At 37.8% G+C, this 27,524-nt stretch overlaps 2 protein-coding genes across 3 annotated transcripts in view; one reads left to right on the top strand and one right to left on the bottom strand.

The window, feature by feature from the left end:
* The window catches only part of TEX9 (testis expressed 9), a 234,289-nt gene that overhangs the window by 185,526 nt on the left and 21,239 nt on the right, over positions 1-27,524 (top strand). The window contains exons 11-12 of one of the 2 annotated variants that reach the window (XM_089907172.1): positions 4,413-4,547; positions 16,142-27,524. The exon at positions 16,142-27,524 is cut by the window's right edge and continues 2,367 nt beyond it. In XM_089907172.1, coding sequence (XP_089763298.1) covers positions 4,413-4,547; positions 16,142-16,315 — 309 coding nt within the window. In that variant the 3' untranslated portion in view covers positions 16,316-27,524. The remainder of the gene's footprint in view (positions 1-4,412; positions 4,548-16,141) is intronic. The other variant, XM_030761665.2, reaches the window with a different exon arrangement.
* Positions 24,354-27,524, bottom strand: part of MNS1 (meiosis specific nuclear structural 1) — a 62,796-nt gene continuing 59,625 nt past the window's right edge. The window contains exon 10 of the mRNA XM_022579567.3: positions 24,354-27,524. This exon is cut by the window's right edge and continues 4,157 nt beyond it. The gene's annotated coding sequence lies outside the window, so the exon portion shown is untranslated.

Genomic DNA, 27,524 nt, shown 5'->3' with positions numbered 1-27,524 from the left:
CTTTGTACCCATCTACTCTTCTTTCCCCCTCATTACCATGGATTACTATCTCTTCTGTCTAAAGCTGATCACCTCACTGTGCACTGGATCCCATAGTCTGTCGTACTCAAGGACTTTGCTCCTACAATTATCCTGTTTTCCATTCTCTTGCAAAAATCACATTTACTCTATCTATGAAATTATTTGCATTAGCATACAGACATGCCATAGGATCTCTAATATATATATTTTAAAACCTCCATAGATCTCATATGTACCTCTTGCCCTGTATCATTACTCTTCATTATAGCAAAGCTTCTTAAAATAGTTGTCTCTACTCAATTTTTCTATTCCTCATTTGCCATTCTCTTGAAACTACAACAGTTAGGCTTCTATCTCTACTCTGCCTCTGAAACCATTCTTAACAAGGTCACTAGTAAGCCACATTGCCAGTTCTAGTCAGTTATTATTCCTCATAGTAATTTGTATCTCAGCAACATTTGACATAGTTGATTTCTCCCTCCTTGAAACACTTGATTTGGCTTCTGGAGCATCACACTCGTAATTTTCTTCCTTGTTTTCCTGACCTTTCTATGTTGGAGTGTCCAAGGCTCAGTCCTTGGCTCTGTGCTGTCTACATCCAATTCTGAGATGCACTCATTCATTTCCATGGCTTTACGTACCATCTGTATGTTGATCACTCTCACATTTCTACTTCTTGCTCGGGTCTTTCTTTGAGCTACAGACTCTTATTAACATCTTGCTTCCCACTTGATATCAGTACTTGGTATGTTAAACATCCTATGTCCTAAAGAGGGAGCTCTTGCTTCCCTGCTCTCTGCAGACCTTCTCCTTTTCTCCCTCTCAGTAAAAACATTGAGTTATTTAGGCCAAAATCCAAGAGTCATCTTGATCCTTCTCTTTCCTCACACCATCATCCAATCCATCAACGAGTTCTGCCAATTCTGTCTTCAAAATACTTGGAATTAACTACTTCTCAAAAACTCATTACTCCCACCCAAGCCCAAGCTACTGTGTTTCACTTATACTATTCTAATGACCTCCTAGATTTCCTACACTCAGTAGCAATACCACAGTAGCTAGAGTACAGTTGACCCTTGAACAGCCTGGGGTCTAGGGGCGCCGATCCTCTGAACAATCTAAAATCCCCATATAATTTATAGTCGGCCCTGTGTATCCCCAGTTCCTATGTACCCGTGGTTCCACATCCGCAGATTCAACCAACTGTGGATCGTGTATTACTGTAGTATTTACTATTGAAAAATTTCTGTGTGTAAGTGGACCCACATAGTTGAAACCCATGTTGGCTCAACTGCAATCCTTAAAAAAACTTAGGATAACACACACACACACACACACACACACACACACACACACACATCGATTAAAAACCCTCCAAAGACTTCCCATGTCATTCAGAATAAAATCCAAACTATGAAGCAGGGTTTACAAGGTCCACCTAAGGTCACCCTGGGTGTTTCTGCAATCTCGAGACCTAACACTGCCTGTGTCACTGAGCTGAAGCCACACTGACCATGTAGGTGATCTTTGAATATATTAAATGCATTCCAGCCTCAGGGTCTTTGTCTTCTTTGTTCCTCCAGATCTATACATGAATCATTCCCTCATTTGGAAGCCTTTCCCTAACCACTGTATTTTAAATAATTATGTCCCTCCCCATTGCTCTGTCCTCTTTTTTTTCCTTCTTCCTTGTTTTTAGAGGGGTTGGTGGTGCTTCACTGCACGGCTTGTGGGATCTTAGTTCCCTGACTAGGGATCGAACCAAGCCCAGCAGTGGAAGCACGGAGTCCTAACCACTGGACTGCCAGGGAATTCCCTACTCAGTTCTCTTACCTTTCTTTTTCTTCATAGCCCTTCTCACTGTCAGATGTTACATACGAGTGTGTATGTATGTATGTGTTTATCATCTGTCTCTTCCTCTAGAGTGCAAGCTTTACTAGAGGAGAATTTTGGTTAATTGTCATGTGCCCATCATGTAGAATAGTACCTGGCAACGTAGTAAGTGCTCAATAAATGTGTTGAATAAGTAAAACCTATTAGGCATAGATTATTACTACTCCCAATTTCAGATGTAGAAACTGAATCTACCACAGCTGGCAGGTTTTTTGATTCCAAGTTTATTGCTTTTTGAACCTCAGCCACTTGTTTCTAGAACCTTATCTGATCGTTTATTTGTCCTCATCTGATTTCTCCTCATCAGAAATACTATGGTGGTTTTCGTTACTCTTTAAGCATTTGCTACATTTGTTTTGTACTGTTACTGATGCATACCTCTTTCTCGCACTATCCCAGTACCTTATGAATGCTTTAAAAATTATGGGAGAATCACAAATTATTTCTCCTTAGATCTCTTAGTATTTGAGTTTTAAACCTAGACTTGATTTTCTTTAAGCTATCCAGCTTTTTCTTTTAAAACGAATGTGAAATTCAAGATTTGAGATTTTTCATAAAAATCTTCTCTAGCAACCTGTAAACTTCTTAATTTGGGAGGTAATAATAGATTTGCTTTAGGAGAGAGTTTTCATCATAAAACTACTCAATATTGGTATCTTGTCTGCACTTTGTAAAAAGTACTTAAGTATGATTGAAAACAGAAGTGTTTTCAAGTTTTTGTTAAGATTATCCCTTTCTTAATGGATTTTCTCGCATAGGAAAATTTTATTTCCTACTTTACTATTCTTCTGACTATCCTTTTTCTTTTTCACTTTTCCCAAGAAGTGGGGCAGTATTGATTCAGCAGTAGGGGAACATCATGTGGTAAAGAAAGGTTTTCTTTTTCCTATGAAGTAGGTTACAGAGCCACTAGCAGGAAAGAGAAGGGCAAAGATTCATTTCCATATTCTTATGAGAAGAGGCTGAAATGAGGTAGCAAGAATTGTGCCTTGGTAGCTAATGAGAGTCTCTGCCTTTTCCGCGTGAACAGTGAGAGAAATCAGGCTGCTCTTAGTGTAGCTACCACCCACAAAGCTGTGAAGAAGGCTGGTGAGAGCAGATGGTATCCAGGCACAGTTTGATTTGTGTAGAAACCTGCATAAAGAGCAGCATGTGTTTTGTTTTGTTTTGTTTTCCCCTTAATTACTGAGAGCCAGGGAGATCAGTGTTCAAATAAAACATAGTGATACAGCCAGGAGAAAAAATTGTAAAAGAAGAAAACAGACAACTACGTTGTTAACTGCATCATCTCAATTCCATGATATTTACTGAGAGTGTCTGCTTTGTATAATGCTCTGTACCAGGCATTGTAGGACATGCAAAGAAGAGTAAGTTAAATATTACAAAATAAATTCAGTTCAGTAAACATGTCACTAGTGCCTTTTATATGCTGCTGAAGTGCTGGGAATATAGAAATTAAAGTAGTTCTGTCCTTAAGGAGCTTACAGTATAGTGGGGGAAATGAAGTGAATGGATAGTTTCGGTTCCACACAAGCAGGTTCTATGATATATGTATATCAAGATGCTATAGAAGCTCTGAAGAAAGGGTACTTAATTCAACCTGGGAGGATAGTGAGGAAGACAGTGAGGGAAGGCTTCTGGGAGAAGGTAAAACCCCAGTGTATAGCCCTGAGTCTTGAAGGATGAATAGTTGTTAGCCAGGTAAAAATGAGGGGTAGGGAGAGATCAGGGCAGAAGGAAGAGTATGAGCAAAGGGTCGGAGACAGGAAATATCATGGCTGTTTGGGAGAGATCCAAGCAAGTACTGCTCTTGTAGCTGAAGGTAACATTTGTGGCAGGAGATGAGATTATGGTACCAGATTGTGATGGAGTTTGGAGCTTATTCTGTATGTTCATGTTTCTTCCTGTGTAGCCTGTAGACTCTGCAACAGCAACTCTAGAATATTTGCAGAAATGCAGGTCTAAACCCACACCAAGATATGGAAAATATCCATAGAATCTGTTGTTTTTGCTCAGAATTGGGATTTTCCTATATTGCTAATGTACAATAGAATGCTCTGTATTTAACAAATATTTTTTAAGTGATATATTTCATCAGGTTTACACAAACACAGTATTTATGAGAGAATTTATGTCTTACATTGGTGTTTTGGGAGGTTCCCAAGAGAAGAACCATGATTATAAAATGTTGTTTATAAAGTAAATGTAGAAGACATGTATACTGACTCTTGGGATCAATAAAAAGGCAGGAAATTCCAAACAAAAAGCAATTTGGAAGCCTAATTTGTGACTACATCTTTAAGGATATATTTTCCTAAAACCAGTTCAGAGTGAGAATTCCCTGAGACCTCTGTCACTCAGTGTTCAGTCTCTGGCCGTGTGTGTGTGTATACAGTTTAGGAGAAAGCAAGGAATATGGAAATGGAAAGCGTTTCAGAATAATAGAAAGAACTTATGATATGTTTATAAATGTTCTACATATCTCTCTTACTGTACAGGAATTAGAGAATAAAAGAAGACTACAAAAACAAGCTGCCGCTAGTCAAAGTGCCATGGAAGTTCGCTTGAATAGAGCTCTAGAAGAAGCAGAAAAGTATAAACTGGAGTTAAGTAAACTAAAGCAAAATAACAAGGTATGGAAAAACTGAATAATTTGGGTAGTGATCACCTTTGGTAACTTTCTCTTTTAGGCAAGACTCGAAAGTGATAGTTTTTAAATTATAATTCTTGATGTCACGGTAAACACACCTCTTTTCAGGAGAAATATCCTTATTAGCAATATGTACATTTCCAATAAGTTAGAATTATATTGCTTGGACTAGTGCCATACTTGGGTGATAGCACAACTCTTTGGAGAATTCATTCATTTTTTCATCCAACAGATCTTTATTGTGTGCCCATCTTATATGCCAGACACCTTTCTAATCTCTTGGAATAAATAAATGGTGGGGAAAAGTCTGTTTTGAATCTCAAGTCTGTTCTATCCCTCTCTGAGCCTCAATTTTCTAATATATAATGCAAGGGGCTATTTTACAGGGCAGTGGTTCTCAAACTTGAGCATATATCAGAATCACCTGGAGGGTTTATTTAAACATAGATTCCTGGGTCCCACCCACAGATTTTCTTATTCAGTAGATTTGGGGTGAGACTTGAGAATGTGCAGGTTTTTTTGTTTTTTGTTTTTTTTTAACTTTTATTGGAGTGTAGTTGATTTACAGTGTTGTGTTAGTTTCTGCTGTACAGCGAAGTGAATCAGCTATACATATATATATCCATTCTTTTTTAGATTCTATTCCCATATAGGCCATTACAGAGAATTGAGTAGAGTTCCCTGTGTTATACAGTACTGTGTGTATGTCAATTCCAACCTTCCAGTTTATCCCTCCCCCCTTTACCCTCTGGTAACCATGTTTGTTTTCTAGATCTGTGACTCTATTTCTGTATTGTAGATAAGTTCATTTGTACCCTTTTCTTAGATTCCACATATAAGCAATATCATATGGTATTTGTCTTTCTCTGTTTGACTTACTTCACTCACTATGACGATCTCTAGGTCCATCCATGTTGCTGCTATATTCTTTTTTATGGCTGAGTAATATTCCAGTGTGTGTGTGTGTGTGTGTGTGTGTGTGTGTGTACACATATATATATATATATATATACACACACACCACGTCGTCTTTATCCATTCCACTGTTGATGGACATTTAGGTTGCTTCCATGTCCTGGTTATTGTAAATAGTGCTGCAGTGAACATTGGGGTGCATTATCTTTTCAAATTATGGTTTTCTCCAGATATGTGCCCAGGAATGGGATTGCTGGATCATACAGTACCTGAATTTTTAGTTTTTTAAGGAACCTCCATACTGTTCTTCATAGTGTCTGTATCAATTTACATTCCCACCAACAGTGCAGGAGGGTTCCCTTTTCTCCACACCCTCTCCTCATTTATTGTTTGTAGACGTTTTGATGATGGCCATTCTGACTGGTGTGAGGTGATACCTCACTGTAGTTTTGACTTGCATTTCTCTAATGATTAGTGATGTTGAGCATCTTTTCATGTGCCTCTGGGTCATCTGTGTGTCTTCTTTGGAGAAATGTCTATTTAGATCTTCCACCCCTTTTTTTTTTTTTTTTTTTTTGTGTGTGTGTACACAGGCCTCTCACTGTTGTGGCCTCTCCCGTTGCGGAGCACAAGCTCCAGATGCGCAGGCTCAGCGGCCATGGCTCACGGGCCCAGCCACTCTGCGGCATGTGAGATCTTCCCAGACCGGGGCACGAACCCATGTCCCCTGCATCGGCAGGCGGACTCCCAACCACTGCACCACCAGGGAAGCCCTTCCACCCATTTTTTGATTGGGTTGTTTGGCTTTTTGATATTGAGCTACATGAGCTGTTTGTATATTTTGGAGATTAATCCCTTGTCAATTGCTTCATTGGCAAATATTTTCTCCCATTCTGAGGGTTGTCTTTTGTTTATGGTTTCCTTTGCTGTGCAAAAGCTTTTAAGTTTAACTAGGTACCGTTTATTTTTATTTTCATTTTCATTACTCTTGGAGGTGGATTGAAAAAGATCTTGCTACGATTTATGTCAGAGAGTGTTCTGCCTATGTTTTCCTCTAAGAGTTTTTATAGTATCTGCCTTACATTTATGTCTTTAATCCATTTTGAGTTTATTTTAGTGTATGGTGGTAGGGAGTGTTCTAATTTCATTCTTTTACATGTAGCTGTCCAGTTTTACCAGCACCACTTACTGAAGAGACTGTCTTTACTCCATTGTATATTCCTGCCTTCTTTGTCATAGATTGGGTGACCATAGCTGTGTGGGTCTGTCTCTGGACTTTCTATCGTGGTCCATTGATCTGTATTTCTGTTTTTGTGCCGGTACCATACTGTTTTGATTATTGTGCCTTGGTAGTATAGTCTCAAGTCAGGGAGCCTGATTCCTCCAGCTCCTTCTTTCTTTCTCAAGATTGCTTTGGCTATTTATGGTCTTTTGTGTTTCCATAAAAATTGTAAAATATTTTGTTCTAGTTCTTTGAAAAATGCCATTGGTAACTTGGTAGGGATTGTATGAAATCTGTAGATTGCTTTGAGTAGTATAGTCATTTTCACAATGTTGATTCTTCCAATCCAACAACATGGTATATCTCTTCATCTGTTTGTGTCATCTTTTATTTCTTTCATCAGCATCTCATAGTTTTCGGAGTACAGGTCTTTTGTCTCCTTGGGTAGGTTTATTCCTAGGTATTTTATTCTTTTTGATGCCATGGTAAGTGGGATTGTTTCCTTGATTTCTGTTTCTGATCTTTCATTGTTATTGTATAGGAATGCAAAAGATTCCTGTGTCTTAATTTTCTATCCTGCAATTTTACCGATGCATTGATGAGCTCTAGTAGTTTTCTGGTAGCATCTTTAGCATTTTCTATGTGTAGTATCATGTCATCTGCAAACAGTGACAGTTTTACTTCTTTTCCAATTTGGATTCCTTCTATTCCTTTTTCTTCTCTGATTGCGTGGCTAGGACTTCCAAAACTATGTTGAATTATAGTAGTGAGAGTGAACATCCTTGTCTTGTTCCTGATCTTTGAGGAACTGCTTTGTTTTTTACCATTGAGAATGATGTTTGCTGTGGGTTTGTCATGTATGGCCTTTATGATGTTGAGGTGTGTTCCCTCTGCCCACTTTCTGGAGATTCTTTATCATAATTGGGTGTTGAATTTTGACAAAAGCTTTTTCTGCATCTATTGAGATGATCATGTGGTTTTATTCTTCAGTTTGTTTTTTCTTTAATATTAATCTATTTATTTGGCTGCACAGGGTCTTAGTTGCAGCATGCAGGATCTTTGTTGCCGTATGCGGCATCTGTTGCGACATGCGGGATACTTAGTTGCAGCATGCAGGATCTAGTTCCCTGACCAGGGATCAAACCCAGCCCCCTGCATTGGGAGCAAGGAGTCTTAACCCTGCTTAACTAGTCTTTACTGGACTGCCAGGGAAGTCCCTATTCAGTTTGTTGATGTGATGTATCAGATTGTTTGATTTCTGTTATTGCAAAATCCTTGCATCCCTGGGATAAATCCCACTTGATCATGGTGTATGATCCTTTTAGTGTGTTGTTGGATTCAGTTTGCTAGTATTTTTTGAGGATTTTTGCATTTATTTTCATCAGTGATATTTGCCTGTAATTTTCTTTTTTTGTGATACCTTTGTCTGGTTTTGGTGTCAGGGTGATGGTGCCCTCACCTCATAGAATGAGCTTGAGAGTGTTTCCTTTCTCTGCAATTTTTTGGAAGAGTTTCAGAAGGCTAGGTGTTAACTCTTCTCTAAACGTTTGATAGAATTTGCCTGTGAAGCCATCTGGTCCTGGGCTTTTGTTTGTTGGAAGATTTTTAATCACAGTTTGAATTTCAGTACTTGTGATTGGTCTGTTCATATTTTCTATTTCTTCCTGGTTCAGTCTTGGAAGGTTGTACATTTCTAAGAATTTGTCCATTTCTTCCAGGTTGTCCATTTTATTGGCATATAGTTGCTTGTAGTAGTCTCTTACGATCCTTTGTATTTCTGTGGTGTCCATTGTAACTTCTCCGTTTTCATATCTAAGTTTATTGATTTGAGCCCTCTTCCTTTTTTTCCTTGATGGGTCTGGCTAAAAGTTTATCAATTTTATCTTCTCAAGGAACCAACTTTTAGTTTCATTGATCTTTGCTATTTGTTTTCTTCATCTCTATTTCATTTATTTCTGCTCTGATGTTTATGTTTTCTTTCCTTCTGTTAACTTTAGGTTTTGTTTATTCTTCTTTCTCTAGTTGCTTTAGGCATAAGATTTGGTTGTTTATTTGAGATTTTTCTTGTTTCTTGAGGTAGGAGTGTATTGCTATAAACTTCCCTCTTAGAAATGCTTTTGCTGCATCCCTAGGTTTTGGATTCTCATCTTCTTGTTGTCATTTGTCTCTAGGTATTTTTTAAATTTCCTTTTTGATTTTTTTAGGGATCCATTGGTTATTTAGTAACATATTGTTTAGCTTCCATGTGTTTGTGTTTTTTACAGGGTTTTTTGCCTGTAATTTATTTCTAATCTCATAGCTTTGTGGTTGGAAAAGATGCTTGATATGATTTCAGTTTTCTTAAATTTACCAAGGCTTGATTTGTGACCCAAGATGTGATCTGTCCTGGAGAATGTACCATGTGCATTTGAGAAGAAAGTGTATTCTGCTGCTTTTGGATGGGATGTACTATAAATATCAATTAAGTCTATCTGGTCTAATGTGTCATTTAATACTTCTGTTTACTTATTAATTTTCTGTCTCAGTGATCTGTCCATTGTGTAAGAGAGGTGTTAAAGTCCCCCTCTATGGTTGTGTTACTATCAATTTCTCCTTTTATGCCTGTAAGCATTTGCCTTATATATTGAGGTGCTCCTATGTTGGTTGCATATATATTTACAATTGTGTACTTAAATATGCAATTGTAAATTCTTCTTGGATTGATCCCTTGATCATTATGTAACGTCCTTCCTTGTCTTGTAACAGTCTTTATATAAAGTCTATTTTGTCACATATAAGTGTTGCTGTTGCAGCTTTGTTTTGATTTCCATTTGCATGGAGTATCTTTTTCCATCCCCTCACTTTCAGTCTGTAAGTATCCCTAGGTCTGAGGTGGGTCTCTTGTAGACAGCATAGATATGGGTCTTGTTTTTGTATCCATTCACCCAGTCTGTGTGTTTTGGTTGGAGCATTTAATCTATTTACACTTTAGGTAATTATCAGTATGTATGTTCCTATTCCCATTTTCTTAATTGTCATGGGTTTGTTTTTGTGGGTCTTTTTTCTTCCCTTACTCCTTTGTTTTCTTTTGTGGTTTGATGACCATCTTTAGTGTTGTGTTGGGTTGCTTTTTCTTTTTTGTATTGTAATTTTCAGGTTTGCACGTCCTATGAGGCTTTGATAAAGCAGTCTTTATATATACAAGGTTGTTTTAAGTTGCTGGTCTCTTAATTTCAAATGCTATTCCCATTTTCTGCATTTGTACTTTTCTCACAGTTGCTGGATTTGATATCATATTTGTGTATGGATGATTTCCTGCCTTTACTGTATGTTTGGCTTTACCAGTGAGCTTTCGCATTTTTGATTTTCTTGTTTCTAGTTGTGACCTCTTCTGCCATCCACCCCCCGCCTAGAGAAGTTCCTTTAGGAGTTTAGAAGTTCATTTGTTGTAAAGCTGGTTTGGTGGTACTGAATTCTCTTAGCTTTTGCTTGTCTGTAAAGCTTTTGATTTCTCTGTTGAATCTGAATGAGAACCTTGCTGGGTTCTCATTTCAGCCCCACCTAATAGTGTATTCTTAGTTGTAGGTTTTTCTCTTTCATCACTTTAAGTATATCCTGCCACTCCCTTCTGGCCTGCAGAGTTTCTGCTGAAAAATCAGCTGATAACCTTATGGGGATTACCTTGTATGTTATTTGTTGCTTTTCCCTTGTTTCTTTTAATATTTTTTCTTTGTATTTAATTTTTGTTAGCTTGATTAATTTGTGTCTCAGCGTGTTCCTCCTTGGGTTTATCCTGTATGGGACTCTGCATTTCCTGGACTTGGTGACTATTTCCTTTCCCATGTTAGGGAAGTTTTCCACTATAATCTCTACAAATATTTTCTCAGGCCCTTTCTCTTTTTCTTCTTCCTCTGGGACGCCTATAATTAGAATGTTAGTGCATTTAATGTTGTCCCAGAGGTCTCTGAGACTGTCCTCATTTCTTTTCATTCTTTTTCTTTATTCTGTTCTGCAGCAGAGATTTCTACCATTCTGTCTTCCAGGTCACTTATTTGTTCTTCTGCCTCAGTTATTCTGCTAATGATTCCTTCTAGTCTGTTTTCATTTCAGTTATTGTACTGTTCATCTCTGGTTTTTTGTTCTTTAGTTCTTCTAGGTCTTTGTTAAACATTTCTTGTATCTTCTCTATCTGTGCCTCCATTCTTTTTCCAAGATCTTGGATCATCTTTACTATCATTACTCTGAATTTTTCTTTAGGTAGATTGCCTGTCTCCTCTTTATTTAATTGTTCTTGTAGGTTTCTATCTTCCTCCTTCATCTGCAACATATTTCTTTGTCTTTTCAATTCGTCTAACTTACTGTTACGTGTGGTCTCCTTTCCGCAGGCTGCAGGATTGTAGTTCCTCTTGCTTCTGGTGTCTGCCCCCTAGTGGGTGAGGTTTGTCCAGAGGCTTGTGCCATTATCCCCTTGATAGGAGGTTTGACTGGTGTTGTGGTGACCAGAGCCTGCCCTGGATATTGAGTGGGGCCTCCCTTTGCTCTGTGGTTGTCAGTGTCCTGTCAGGGGTGGAGTCTGCTCCCTGGTTGTTAGAGTAGAGGCCCCAGATCTGTTTCTTAGCTGTGTTTCTGTACTGTGGTGTGAGGTAGGTGGGAATGGAGCACTCCCACTGGGAGATAAGCCACTGAGTATTCCTCCTCTGGAGCTGTTCACCGTGAATGTGCTCTGTTCTGTCCCCTTTTGCCCATTGTGTGGGCTCACAAAGTACACTGTTGTTGGCACTGATCTCGGTCCCACCTTAACTGTGGGTATGCCGGCAGTTGGCTCTGGTGACTCTCAGACGTTGTTTTCACCAGGCCACTGGCACAGCTCGACTGAAGTCAGGTCCCAGGACTACAGTAGTCGTGCACCTGGACCTGCTGTGGAGCTATGGAAGCAGCTCAGACTCTGGCCTGGCCCAACCTCTGCATGTATGTGCCCACAAAGCCCACAGCTGCTAAAGCCAGACTCGTCCCACCTGCTGGAGCACTTGTCCTTTCAGATGTTTTGCAGGCACTGAATTTAGGAAGCCATCAGCGGAGGTGTAACTCCGCAGTTCACACAGCCGTGAGGAGAGATTTCAGCTCTTCTTCCTTAGTCACATGGCCCCTGGGGTTCAGCTGTGGTTTCAGCCCCACCTCTGTGTGTTCCTCCCACCAGAGTCTGCTCCAGAGGTTGTCGGAGCACAAGAGCCCATCAGGCAGGAAGGAACCGTGGTAGTGATCGGGGTGAGCAGGCTCCCCAGGTGGGAGGGTGCTGGGGTAGGGATTGGAACATGTGAGCCCATCAGGCAGCAATCAGGTGAGTGGGGCCCCCAGGCTGAGGGAAGGGGTGGAGGAGGCAATAGCAGAGCCATGAGAGCCAGCTCCAGCGGGAGCCCTCCTTAGTGCCCATGGATGCAGGGGCTGGTGCATGACGGGAGAGGCTGTAATGGCCGCCCTGCCCTTTGCGCATCACTCAACAATGGTTCTTTGCCTCTGTGGAGGTCCAGGCTTCCTCCACAAGCATTCCTGGTTGTGGAGCTCCTTACTCCCGTCCCCTCTGGCTGTCTTCTCACACCCAACAGCAGTCCCCTCCCCAGGTTTGCTCTCCAAACCCCACATTCCAGCCACCAGCAGAAACCTGTCTGAGGCTGAGGTGCACAGGGCTGTGGCACAGACCATCCCGTCCTGCTTCCTCTCCTCTTCCTTTTTCCTTCCTTCTTTTGTCCTATCCAGTTATATAGGGATCTTTCTTGTCCTTTTAGTTGTCTGAGGTCCTCTGCTAGTGTTCAGCAGGTGCTCTGTGAGAATTTTTCTATTTCTAAATGTATTCTTGATGCCTTTGTGGGGAGAGATGAACTCCACGGCCTCCTACTCCTCCACCATCTTGGAAAGTCCAAATGTGCAGGTTTAACAAGTTACCAGCTGATGCTGATGCTAGTGATTCTGAGATGACATTTTGTTAACCACTGTTATGGAGTTATTATAAGGATCACCATTGTGTCTCTAGCATCTAGCCAGTGATTGGTGTAGAATTAACACTCAGTTCCTGAAATATCTGTTGAATAAATGAAGACTCAAATATCAATGGGTGTGAAAGCCTTTTGTACACTCTATAAATACTGGCTATTAGTTTTTGGTTTTGTATCAACCTGAAAGTGACACTCTATTAGGACAATACTTAGTTATTTAACGCCGTGGATGATGGATTTAGGTGTCACCCTCCTTACATGCACAGATGATACATTTTGGATTAAATTAGTAACACTTAACAGGACATAGAACTAAATCAATCTTGGTAAGTACAATATTTTTAACAGAGGCAAATATATTACAGTGACTACAGAGTTTTTTTTTTCTTTTTCTTTTTTTTTTTTTTGCGGTACGTGGGCCTCTCACTGTTGTGGCCTCTCCCGTTGCGGAGCACAGGCTCCGGACACGCAGGCTCAGCGGCCATGGCTCACGGGCCCAGCCTCTCCGCGGCATGTGGGATCCTCCCAGGCTGGCGCACGAACCTGTGTCCCCTGCATCGGCAGGCGGACTCTCAACCACTGTGCCACCAGGGAAGCCCAGAGTTTTAAGATGTTGTCTGTGTGATAGTTTATGCTGTATGATCAGACTGTGTTAACATTCAAGAGCCATCCATAGTATGATGACTGGGAATTATTAATAGAATGTAATTAATGAACAAGTTAGGAAGTCAGCTTTACAGACTTGCCAGTAATTATGTTATTGGAGTATTATTTCTAATTTTGGTGTATTCTAAAGGGATTTTGAAGAAAATAAAATGTAATAATCATGTAAATGTCAGTATTTGCTAATTCTGGTTTCAGATTTGAGCTCTATTTTAGCACATACATTAGAGAAACAGAAAGAAAAACTTATTTCCATGACAACAGATGACTCTCCTATTCTAGCCAGCCATTTTGCAAATTCAAGTAATCAGGACTTGGTATGTGAACATCTCAGTTCAAAACCATCAACACTATAAAAACAACTTAGATGTGTTCAAGACAAACTTCTGACCCTAGGTCTGCATTTTGGTGATCGATTTAAACATAGTGGGGTGACATTTTGTTGTATATGTTTCTTAAGTATTTACTATCAAGTAGACATTTTGAGATCAGAGTTCTTAAATGTACTTGTTACATGTATATTGTTTCAGATTTCTGAAAAAATATGTGTATGTGTCTTAAGTTTTTGATTTTTAAATTATTTTGCCTTGTTTCTAACTTTGAGGGGTGTTTTCAAGATACGCAGTAAGATTTTCCTTGGAGTCTAATCTGTATATAAGTTTTTCTTTTGTGAGTAGTTATATTTTTTTCCATTTTAATTCTTTGTACCTTGCTTCTCTTTCTGATTAGACATATTATTATAGTTAGGTAGGCAAGTAAAATTATTCAGGTTTATATGTATAAGAAATAGTAAGATTTCCATAAAATAGAACAATATTGTCTCATAGTCATCAGAAAGTTAAAGATTTATTTTAAAAATAATGATAAACTCATTCTGCACAGAGCTTAGGAAACAAGTAAACTGGTTTAGAGTAACTTTTGAAAAGTCAGTCAACTTAAACCAGATGCTGCATTAGTGCAGGAACCCTGTCTCTTTCACTCCTATGCCTGAGTGCCTGGAACATAATAATTGCCTCTGAAACACACTGAAGGGAGGAATGATGAAAGACAACTCTGTGATGGTTTAACTGCGCATTTGATTAGATGGTTGCTTGAAGTTCATTTAAAATATGTCACCAAGTACATGTTACTTCACTTAGGAACAGATAATTTCTAATTCTTCATTAATTCATTTATAAATATTTATGAGGACCTGCTATGTACCTGTCAGATCTTTACTAGAGGCTGGAGATACAAAGGTGATAAAAAATAAGTATGGTCCTTGTAGTCATGCACCTTACAGTGGAGAAGTTAGATGTTATTTAGACAAAACATCAAGCAAAATTAAGGTGCAACTGTGATGAATGCCATGAAGTAGGGTACATGGTGCTTTGAGCAGGTAACCAGATCAGTGAGTGAATTTTTAAAAATGTAATCCTAAGCTAAGATCTGAAAAACATACAGGAGTTATATATCAGGGGAGAGGTTGTGGGCAGAAGGAATAGCATGTAAAAAAATGGCTCTGCAGCAAGAAAGAAGACAGGGTAATGAAAGGCAGGGATGGATGTGAAGGGGATGTTGCAAAGGGAGGCTTCAAACACAGGGAGAGGCCAAACCATCTAGGCCTTCAGGCCATGTTAAGTATTATGAATTTTATCCAAAGGGCAGTGTAAAGCCACTGCACTGTTATTTTGAAAAAGATGACAGGAGATGATGCCATGATCAGACATGCATCTGGAAGTACAGTCGTCTCTCAGTGTCCACGGGTGCTCAAGTCTCTTATATAAAATGATGCAGGGGCTTCCCTGGTGGCGCAGTGGTTGAGAGTCTGCCTGCCGATGCAGGGGACACGGGTTCGTGCCCCGGTCCGGGAAGATCCCACATGCTGCGGAGCGGCTGGGCCCGTGAGCCATGGCTGCTGAGCCTGCACATCCGGAGCCTGTGCTCCGCAATGGGAGAGACCACAACAGTGAGAGGCCCGCATACCGCAAAAAACCCAAACAAACAAACCAAGAACTTTATTAAACAAAATATTCACCCTTTTGTTCCACTACCTTATGCCATTTTTCAAGCAACTTCATAATTCCATCTTCCCAATACTTTTTTATCTTTTTGAGCAAAGAACTGTTCCAGGTACCTTTTACAGTCTTCCAGGGAATTGACATTTTTTCCATTAAGAGAATTTTGTAAAGACTGAAATAAATGGGAATCCGAAGGTGCAATGTCTGATGAATACAGTGGATGAATCAGAACTTCGCAGCCAAGCTGTAAAAGTTTTTGCCTGGTCATCAAAGAAACACGCGGTCTTGCATTATCCTGATGGAAGATTCTGCATTTTCTGTTGACTAATTCTGGACGTTCTCGTTGAGTGCCGCTTTCAGTTGGTCTGATTGGGAGTAGTACTTGCTGGAATCAATTGTTTGGATTTCTGGAAGGAGTTCATAATAGAGGACTCCCTTCCAGTCCCACCATATACACAACATCACCTTCTTTGGGTGAAGACCAGCCTTTGGTGTGATTGGTGGTGGTTCATTTCGCTTGCCCCAAGATCTCTTCCCTTCCGCATTATTGTACATTATCCACTTTTCATCGCCTGTCACAATTTATTTTAAAAATGGAACATTTTCATTACGTTTAAGTAGAGAATCACATGTGGAAATATGGTCAAGAAGGTTTTTTTCTTGCTTAATTTATGTGGAACCCAAACATCAAAGCAATTAACATAACCAAGCTGGTGCAAATGATTTTCAGCACTTGATTTGGATATTTTGAGTATGTTGGCTATCTTCTGTGTGGTATAATGTTCATTGTTGTCAATTAATATCTCAGTTTGATCGCTATCAACTTCAACTGGTCTACCCAACCGTGGAGCATTGTCCAGTGAGAAATCTCCAGCACCAAACTTCACAAACCACTTTTAACGTGTTGGATCAGTCACAGCACCGTCTCCATACACTGCACAAATCGTTTTCTGTGTTTCAGTTGCGTTTTTACCTTTCTTGAAATAATAAAGCATAATAGGCTGAAAATGTTGTTTTTCTTCCATCTTCAATATTAAAATGGCGACATAAAAGTTCACCAATTTTGGGCTTCCCTGGTGGCGCAGTGGTTGAGAGTCCACCTGCTGATGCAGGGGACACGGGTTCGTGCCCCGGTCCGGGAAGATCCCACATGCCGTGGAGCGGCTGGGCCCGTGAGCCATGGCTGCTGGGCCTGTGCGTCCGGAGCCTGTGCTCTGCAACGGGAGAGGCCACAACAGTGAGAGGCCCGCATACTGAAAAAAAAAAAAAATTCACCAATTTTGATGTCTTTTTTTAAATGCACGCTGATATGACAGCTGTCACAATCTAACAAAATTGTTTTGAATGAAGTTAAAGACAACTGAGTGTTATTAGAGCCATCCTACGGGGAAAAACGAATGAACTTTTTGGCCAACCCAGTACATCTATAATTTAGTGAGTTTGGGCTCATACATCTGTGTAACCACCACTTCAGTCAATAGATAGAATATTTTCATCACCCCCAGAAAGTTCCCTTGTATTCTCTTTTCAAGTACTCCATCCTCCTAAGTGGAGGATGTTCTGATATTCTTGTTCTTGACTTTCATGTAAATGGAACTGCATAGAATGTACTCCTTTGGAACTGGCTTCCTTCACTACACAATAATGTTGAGATTGATCCATGTTATCAGGTTTTTTTTTCTTGATCAGTCTTGCTAACCAGTTATCAGTTAATCTTCAACTTTTAAAAATTTTTTTCTATTGTCTGTTTTCTATTTTCACTGAATTCTCCTTATACAATTTTGTCTACTTTGCTTTTTTAATATATTTATTGATATTCATATTTTAAATAAATTTATTGTTATATATTATTTTTGGCTGTGTTGGGTCTTCGTTGCTGCGCATGAGCTTTCTCTAGTTGCAGCGAGCGGGGGCTACTCTTCGTTGCGGTGTGCGTGCTTCTCATTGCGGTGGCTTCTCATTGCGGAGCACGGGCTCAAGGGTGCATGGGCTTCAGTAGATGCTGTGCGTGGGCTCAGTAGTTGTGGCTTGTGGGCTCTAGAACACAGGCTCAGTAGTTGTGGCTCATGGGCTTAGTTGCTCCACGGCATGTGGGATCTTCCGGACCAGGGCTCAGACCTGTGTCCCCTGCACTGGAAGGCAGATTCCCAACCACTGCACCACCTGGGAAGCCCTGCTTTGCTTTTTAATTTGCAATCTTTTCAGCTTCTTAAATTGAAGACTTAGATCATTGATATTTCAACCTTCTTTGCCAACACAGCATTTAAAACTAAAATTTTCCTCAAAATGATACTTTAGCTGTCTCACAATTTTTTATTTGCCTATCTTTAAGTGTATGTATTTTTATTTCTATTTTATCACATTTATTGTGGTATAACTGACATATAATAAACCTGCCCATATTTAAAGTGTATAAAATTTGATGATTTGTGACTATGTGTGTACCTATGATAAATCACCACAATAGAGATAATAAATATATCTATCACTCTCAAAAGTTTCCTTGTGACCCTTTATAATCATGCCTTTCTCCCAACCCCTATCTTCAGATAACTCATTTATATTTTCTAGAATTTCATATTCTTTTTAAAAGTGTTAACTTCTTTCACTCAGTAAAATATTTTGAGATTCATCCACGTTACTGCATGTGACAGTAGTTCACTTTTAATAATTTTACACATGGTATAAATCTACCAAATTATACCACCTGTTGATGGACATTAGGGTTGTTTCCACTTTTTGGCTATTATAAGTAAAGCCCACATGAACATTCACGTGTAAGTCTTTGTGTGGACATGTGTTTTCATTTCTCTTGAGTAAACACCTAGGAGTCAATTATCTGGGTTGTATTTTACATGTACGTTCAGCTGCCAAACTGTTTTCTAAAATAGTTTTACCAATTTACGTTCTCAACAGCACTGTATAAAAGCTGCAGCTGTTCCATACCTTCACCAACACTCACTGTGGTCGGTTTTTTATATTTTAGCTGTTCTAATAAGTGCCTAGTGGTATTTCATATTATGATTTTAATTTGTATTTCCCTAATGACTAGTGATGTTGAGCATATTCATGTGCTTATTTGCCATCTTGATATCCTTTTTCCAGTTTTATTGAGAGATAATTGACATACAACATTCTATAAGTTTAAGATGTATGACATGATTTGACTCACATATTTTGTGAAATGATTACCGTAATGTTTAGTTAATATCCATCATCTCATATGTATACAAAAAGAAAAAGATAAAAATGGTTTTTTTCCGATGATGAGAACTCTTAGGATCTACTCTCTTAACTTTTAAATAAACCATAGAGCAGTGTTAACTCTAGTCATCAAGTTGTATATTACATACCTAGTACTTTTTGTCTTATAGCAGGAAGTTTATACATTTTGACCACTGTCATCCAATCCCACCCTCCCACCACCCTCTGCCTCTGGTTACCACAAATCTTATCTCTTTTTCTGTGAGTTTATTTTTTTGTTTTTGTTGTTTTAGATTCTACACGTAAGTGAGATTATACAGTATTTGACTTTCTCTGACTTATTTCACTTAGATAATGCCTTCAAAAGCCCATCCATGATGTTAATGGCAGGATTTCCTTCTTTTTTATAGCTAAACAATATTCCATTGTGTATATATCCCACAACTTATTTATCCATTCGTCTGTCACTGGACACTTAGGTTGTTTCTATGTCTTGGCTATTGCTAATAATGCTGCTGTGAACACTGGGGTGCAGATACTTATTTGACAAAGTATTTTTGTTTCCTTTGGATATATTCTCAGTGGTGGAATTGCTGGATATATGGTAGTTATATTTTTAATTTCTGAGGAACCTCTAAACTGTTTTCCATAGTGATTGGAATATAATGTACAATCTTATCAACAGTGCACAAGTGTTCCTTTTCCTCCACATCATCAGTATCATGTGTTACCTCGTTTTTTTTTTTTATGATAGCCATTCAAACAGTCATGAGAGGTGATACCTCATTGGGGTTTTGTTTTTTTTAAAAAAACCAATTTATTTTATTTATTTATTTTTAAAAAATTTTTGCCTGCATTGGTTCTCCATTGGTGCGCGTGGACTCTCTCCAGTTGCGGCGAGCGGGGGCTACTCTTCATTGCAGTGCGTGGGCTTCTCATTGAGGTGGCTTCTCTTGTTGCAGAGCACAGGCTCTAGGTGCACAGGCTTCAGTAGTTGTGGCACGCGAGCTCAGTAGTTGTGGCTTGCAGGCTCAGTAGTTGTGGTGCATGGGCTTAGTTGCTCTGTAGCATGTGGGATCTTCCCGAACCAGGGCTCAAACCCATGTCCCGTGAATTGGCAGGCGGATTCTTAACCACTGTGCCACCAGGGAAGCCCCCTCATTGTGGTTTTATTTTGCATTTCCCAAATGATTAGAGATGTTGAGCACCTTTTCATGCACCTGTTGGCCATTTGTAAATCTTTGGAAAATTGTATATTCATGTCCTTTGCTCATTTTTTAAATTGGATAATTTGATTTTTTGTATGTTGAATTGTATGAATTCTTTATATGTTTTGAATATTAACCTCTTCAGATATATGGTTTACAATATTTTTCCCGTTCTATAGGTTGCCTTTTCATTTTGTTGATCTTTTTTTTTTTTGCTGTGCAGAAGCTTTTTGCTTTGACATAGTCCCACCTGTTTGTTTTTCATTTTGTAACTTCTGATTTAGGTATCACATCCAAAAAAATCATTACCAAGACCAATGTCAAGGCGCTTTATCCTGTGTTTTCTTCTAGGAGTTTTATGGTTTCTAGTCTTACATATAAGTTTCTATTCCATTTTCAGTTCATTTTTGTGAGTAATGTAATATAGGACTAGTTTCATTCCTTTTACATGTGAATATCAAATTTTCCCAGTACCATTTACTGAAGAGACTGTCCTTTCCCCACTGAGTATTCTTGGCTCCTTTGTCAAATATTAGTTGACTGTACAAGCTGGGGTTTGTTTCTGGGCTCTTGATTCTGTTCCAGTGGTCTATGTTTCTGATTTTATGCTAGTACCATACAAATTTTGATTACTACAGCTTTTTAATGTAGCTTGAAATTGGCAAGTGTGATGCCTCTTGCTTTGTTCTTTCTCAGGATTACTTTGGCTATTGGGGTCTTTTGTGATTCCATATAAATTCAGGATTTTTTTTCCTAATTCTGTTTAAAATTTCTTCAGAATCTTGATGGGGATTGCATTGAATCTATAGGTGGCTTTAGTAGTATTGACATTTAAAAAATATTAATTCTTCCAATCCATGAACACAGGATACCTTTCAACTTATTTGTGCCTTATCTGAATTTCTTAAAGTTTTCAGTGTATAGATCTTTCACATCCTTGGTTAAATTATTTCTAAGTATTTTATTCTTGATGTAATTCTAAATGGGATTGTTTTCTTTCTTTTTCAGATAATTTGTTGTTAGTGTATAGAAACTACTAATTTTTTAATGTTAATTTTGTATCCTACAACTTTACTGAATTTGTTGATGAGATCTAACAGTTTTTTGGTGGAGTCTATAAGGCTTTTCTATATATAAAATCATATCAACTGCAAATAGAGGCAATTTTACTTCTTCTTTTCCAGTTCTGATACTTTTTATTTTTCTTGCTTGATTTCTCTGGCTAGAATTCTAGTACTATGTTAAGTAGGAGTGGTGAGAGTGGGCACTTGTCTTGTTCCTGACCTTAGAGGAAAAGCTTTCAACATTTCACCATTGAGTATGATTTTAGCTGTGGGCTTGTCATATATGGCCTGTTTTTCATTGAGGTAAATTTCTTCTAAACCTGATTTGTTAAGAGTCTTTATCGTGAATGGATGTTGAATTTTGTCGGATGCTTTGTCTGTGTCTATTGACATGATCATGTGATTTTTTTCTTTCATCCTATTAATGTGATGTATGACATTGATTTGCAGATACTGAACTGTTCTTGCCTCCCTGGGATAAATCCCATTTGATCATGGTGTATGATCCTTTTAATGTATTGTTCAATTCAGTTTGCTAATATTGTTGAGGATTTTTGCATCTATGTTCACCAGTGTTATTGGTCTGTAATTTTCTTATTTTTGTGGTATCTTTATCTGATTTTGGTATCAGGGTGATGATGGCCTCAAAGAATGACTTTGGAAGCATCCCCTTCTCTTCAGTTTTTTGGAATAGTTTGAGAAGGATAAGAATTAAGTCTTCTTTAAATGTTTGGCATAATTCATTTGTGAAGCCATCTGGTCTTGGACTTCTGTTTGTTGGGAGTATTTTTTTTATTACTGATCTAATTAGTGTTAATTGGGGTCTGTTCATATTTTGTATTTCTTCCTCATTCAGTCTTGGGAGACTGTATATTTCTAGGAATTAGTCCACTTCTTCTAGGTCATCCATTTTATTGGTGTGTAATTATTCAGAGTAATCTCTTATGATCCTTTGTATTTCTGTGGTGTCAACTGTAACTTCATTTCTGACTTTACCTATTTGGGCCCACTCTCTTTTTCTTCTTAATGTGTCTGGCTAAAACTTTATCGATTTTGTTTATTTTCTCAAAGCTCTTAATTTCTTTGTTTCTTGTTTTCTTTTTCATTCTTTCATCTCTATTTCATTCATTTCTGCTCTGATCTTTCCTTCTACTAACTGTAGGTTTTGTTTGTTCTTTCTGATTCATTTGTGTGTAAGGTTAGGGTTTTTGAGGATTTTCTTGTTTCCTGATGTCAGCTTGTATCACTATAAACTTCCCTCTGGGAACTGCTTTGCTGCATCCCATAGATTCTGGATCATTGTGTTTTTGTTTCTGTCTCCATGTATTTTTTTATTTCCTTTTTGATTTCTTCAGTGACTCATTGATCGTTCAGTAGCATACTGTTTAGCCTCCATGCGTTTTGGTTTCTTTTAATAGTTGATTTATAAGTCTCATAGTGTTGTGGTCAGAGAATAGGCTTGGTATGACTTCAGTCTTAAAATTTATTAAAATTTGTTTTGTGGCCTAGCATGTGATCTATCCTGAGAATGTTCCATGTGCACTTGAAAAGGATGTGTATTCTGCTGCTTTTGGATGGGATGTTTTATATATATCTATTAGGTTCATCTGATCTAATGTGTTGTTTAAGGCCTGTGTTTCCTTATTGATTTTCTGTCTGGGTGATTTGTTCATTGATGTAAGTGGAGTGTTAAAGCTCCTGGCTATTATTGTGTTACTGTCAATATCTTTCTTTATATTTGGAATTATTTGCTATATGCATTTAAATGCTCCAGTTTGTGTGCATAAATATTTACAAGTGTTATGTATTCTTGTTCATTATGTAATGTCCTTCTTTGTCCCTTTTTCATTACATAATGTCCTTCTTTGTCTCTTGTTACAGACTTTGTTTTTCCATCCCCTCACTTTCAGTCTGTGTGTGTATTTAGACCTGAAGTGAATCTCTTATAGGCAGCATATGTGTGTGTGTGTGTGTGTGTGTGTGTGTATGTGTGTGTATCTTGTTTTTGTATCTGTTCAGCCACTGGGTCTTTTGATTGGAACATTTAGTACATTTACATTTAAAGTAATTATTGATAGATACATACTTATTGCCATTTTGTTAATTGATTGGGGTTGTCCTTGTAGTTCTTATTTCATCCTTTCTTCTTTTCCTCCCTTCACTTGTGATTTGATGACGATCTTAGTGTTATATTTGTATTCCTTTATCTCTTTTTGTGTATCTATTATAGATTTTTTGGTTTGTGGTTACCATGAGGTTTATATATAGCAACATACACAGGTGAATATTGAGAGTTGAAGATGTCTAAAGTTTGAACACATTCTAACAACCCTGGAGATGAGCAATCTACCCAATAAAGTGTTCGTGGTAATGACCATAAAAATGCTCAATGTACTAGGAAGAAGAATGGGTGAACACAGTGAGAATTTTAAGAAGGAGTTAGAAAATATAAAGAAGAACCAAACAAAGCTGAAAAATACAGTAAGTGAAATAAAAAATACACTAGAAGGAATCAACATTAGATTGGGTAATACAGAGGAATGGATCAGTAAACTGGAAGACAGAGTAGTAGAAATCACCCAAGTTGAACAAAAAAAAGGATTTAAAAAAATGAAGACAGTTTAGGAGACCTCTTGGAAAACATCAAGCATACTAGTATTCACATTATAGGGGTCCCAGAAGGAGAAGAGAGACAGATAGGGGCAGAGAACTTATGTGAAGCAATTGTAGGTAAAAACATACCTAACACAAGAAAGGAAACAGACATCCAGGTCCAGAAAGAACAGAGTGTCCCCAAAAAGATCAACCCAAAGAGATCCACACCAAGATACACTATGATTAAAATGGCAAAAATTAAAGATAAAGAGAGAATATTAAGAGCATCAAGGGTAAAACAACTAGTTATGTATAAGGGAACTCCCATAAGATTGTCCACAGACTTTCAGCAGAAACTTTGCTGGCCAGAAGAGAGTGGCACAATATATTTAATGTGATGAAAGGAAAAACCCTGCAGCCAAGAATACTCTATCCAGCAAGGCTGTCATTCACATTTGAAGGAGAGAGGAGTTTTACAGACAAGCAAAAGCTGAAAGAATTCAGCCCCACTAAACCAGCTTCCCAAGAAATGTTAAACGGACTTCTGTAAGTGAAAAAGAGAAGACCACAACTAGAAATATGGAAATTACAAAAGGAAAAATCTCATTGGTAAACACAAACATATAATAAAGGTAGTAGATCAGCCTAGTTATAAAGCTACTAGGAAGGTTAAAAGACAAAAGTAGTAAAATCATCTATATTCACAGTAAGTAGTTAAGGGATACACAAAACAAAAAGATGTAAAATACGATGTCAAAAACATTAAACATGCAGGGAGGAGTAAAAATGCAGAGATCTTTCTTAATGTAGGCATTTGTTGCTATGAACTTCCCTCTTAGAACTGCTCTTACTACATCCCATAAGTTTTGGTATGTTGTGTCTCCTTTTTCATTTGTTTCACAATCATTTTTTTTTCCTCTCTGATTTCTTCTTTCATCCGTTGGTTGTTCAGGAGAGTCTTGGTATCTTCTTTGGTGAAGTGTCTGTATCAGTCTTTTCTTCTTTTAAAAAATTGTTAAATGAACTTTTTTAGAACAGTTTTAGATTTATATAAAAATTGGGAAATTAGTACAGAGAATTTCTATAATCTCTACACATAGTTTCCTCTGCAACTAATATCTACATTAGTATGGTACATTTGTTACCATTAATGAATGAATCATTATTATGATTCACTATTATTAACTAAAGACCATACTTTATTCATATTTCCTTAGTTTTTATCTCTTTGGTTCATTTTAAAGAATTGAGTTGACTTGTTCTATAATTGAGTTTTAAGAGTTCTTTATATATCCTAACTACAAGTCTTTTGTCAGATACCTGCTTTGCAAATATCTTTTTTATTTCTGTAACAGTATTTTGAAGAGCAATGTTTAAAATTTTGATGAAGTCCAATCTGTTGTTTTTCTTCTTTTATAATTTATGCTTCTTGTGTCCTATTTAAGAATTCTTTGCTAAACCTAAAGGGTCACTAAGATTTGCTCTTAGGTTTTCGTATAGAAGTTGCATAGCTTGAGCTTTTATGTTTTGGTGAGTTCTTGTGCATGATATAAGGGGTCAGGGTTCATTATTGGAATATGTGCAGCACTATTTGTTGAGAAGATTATCCTTTCACTATTGAATTGCCCTGGTACCTTTGTTGAAAATCAGTTGCCCAGATATGTGTGGATTTGTTGCTGGAATCTCTCTCTTGTTCCATTGATCTGTATGTCTGTCTTCATATTAATACATTGTCTTATTATACCTTTATAATAAATCCTGGGGCTTCCCTGGTGGTGCAGTGGTTGAGAGTGCGCCTGCCAATGCAGGGGACACGGGTTTGTGCCCCCGTCCGGGAAGATCCCACATGCCGTGGAGCGGCTGGGCCCATGAGCCATGGCCGCTGAGCCTGTACGTCCGGAGCCTGTGCTCCGCAATGGGAGAGGCCACAACAGTGAGAGGCCCGTGCACCACAAAAAAAAAAAAAAAAAAAAGAAATCCTGAAATCGTGTAATTTCTTTTAATTAGTCTTGACATTAGTGTTGTCCTTTCCATCCCTTCATTTGTAACTCCTTTGTATGTTCTTGTAGGCAACATATAGTTGTTTTTCTATTGTTTTAATCCAATCTGACAATTTGACTTTTTAATTAGGAGGCTTAGATCATTACCTTTAATATGATTATTAGTAATGGTTGGGTCTTATTCTATTAACTTGCTATTTGTTCTCTTCTATTAACTTGCCATATGTTCATGCTCTTTCTTCCTGTTTCTTATTTTTCTCCTTTTGAATATTTTTAACAATTTCATTTTATCTCTTTTACTGGATTATTATCTCCACTTCTTTTTATGGACATTTTATCATTTATCAGATACACCTTTAACTTATCATTGTCTACCTTCAAGCATTTTATGAATAATGTAAGAACCTTTCAGCAGTATACTTCTCTCCTCCCCTTTTTGTTGTTGTCATACATTTTATTTATTATACACAAACTCCACCCTACATTGTTACTTTTTTGCTTTGAGGAGTTAATGAACTTCCTGAATTAAAAAAAAAAAACCTTTGTATTACACTACACATAAAATTTACGCTAATTTTTGAAAGTGTACAGTTCACTAGTGTTACATACATTCATACTGTTGTGTATCCAAACTCCAGAACTCCTTGTTCATCTTGCAAAAACTGAAAACCTATGTCCATTAAAAAATAATTCCCCATCCCCCTCTCCCTGATCCCTGGCAACCACAATTCTACTTTCTATCTTTATGATTTTGACTACTCTAGGTACCTAATGTAAGTGGAATCATATACTATTTGTCTTTTTGTGACTGGCTTATTTCACTTAGCATAATGTTCTCAAGGTTCATCCATGTTGTAGCATGTATCAGAATTTCATTCCTTTTTAAGGCTGAATATTCCATTGTATGTATGTAACAGGTTTTCTTTATCCATTCATTGGATAAAGCAACCTGGGTTGCTTCCACCTTTTGGCTATTGTGAATAACGCTGATATGAACCTCAGTGTACGGGTATCTCTTAAAGACTCTGCTTTCAATGATTCTGAATATTTGCCTAGATGCGGTATTGCTGGATCATATGGTAATTCTATTTTTAACTCGAGGAACCACCATACTGTTTTTCCATAGTGGCTGCACCATTTTACATCCATAGCAACAGTGCGCAAGGGTTCCAATTTTTCCATATCCTTGCCAACTTGTTATTTTGTGTTGTTTTTAAATAGTCATCATCCTATGTTTATTAGGTGGTATCTCATTGTGGTTTTGATTTGAATCTCCCTAAATATTAGTGATGTTGACCACCTTTTCATGTGCTTGTTAGCCATTTGTATATCTTTTCTGGAGAATTATCTGTTCACGTCCTTTGCCCATTTATTAATTGATTGTGTTTTTGTTATTTGTAGGAGTTATTTCTGTATTCTGGACATTAACTCTTTATCAGGTATATGATATGCAAATATTTTCTATAGGTTTCTTTTTCACTCTGTTGATTGTATCCTTTGATGTAATCCAGTTTATCTATTTTTTCCTTTTGTTTGCCTGTACTTTTGGTTTCATACCCAAGAATCCACAACCAAACCCAGTGTCATGATCATTTCCCCTACATTTTCTTCTAATAGTTTATAGTTTTAGGGTTTACATGTAGGTCTTCGACCAAATTTGAGTTAATTTTTGTATATGATATGAAGTAGGTGTACAGCTTCATTGTTATGCATGGAGATATCTAGCTTCCCGGCTCAATTTGTTAAAGAGGCCATCTTTTTCTAGTGAATGGTCTTGGCATCCTTGTCAAAAATCATTAGACTTTATATGCAAGGGTTTATTTAGGGGCTCTTTATTACATTGGTAAATATTTCTTTATGTCCGTATTACACTATTTTGATTACCATAGATTTGTAATAAGTTTTGAAATTGGGGAGTGTGAGACCTTCAGCTTGTGTTATTCATTAAAATTCTTTGGCTATTTGTGTTCCCTTGAGATTCCATATAAATATTAGCTAGCATGGATCTATTTCTGTAAAAATGCCATTGGGGTTTTGATAAAGATCATACTAAATCTGTAGATCTCTTTGGGTAGTATTGACATCTTCCAGTCTATGACCACAGAATATCCTTCCATTCG

The sequence above is a fragment of the Delphinapterus leucas genome, chromosome 2 (genome assembly GCF_059928025.1).
Source record: "Delphinapterus leucas isolate spDelLeu-1000000601 "Yukka" chromosome 2, BTC_Dleu_Yukka2, whole genome shotgun sequence".
In the NCBI taxonomy this organism is placed as follows: domain Eukaryota; kingdom Metazoa; phylum Chordata; class Mammalia; order Artiodactyla; family Monodontidae; genus Delphinapterus; species Delphinapterus leucas.
This window is presented reverse-complemented; position numbering and strand designations above follow the sequence as displayed.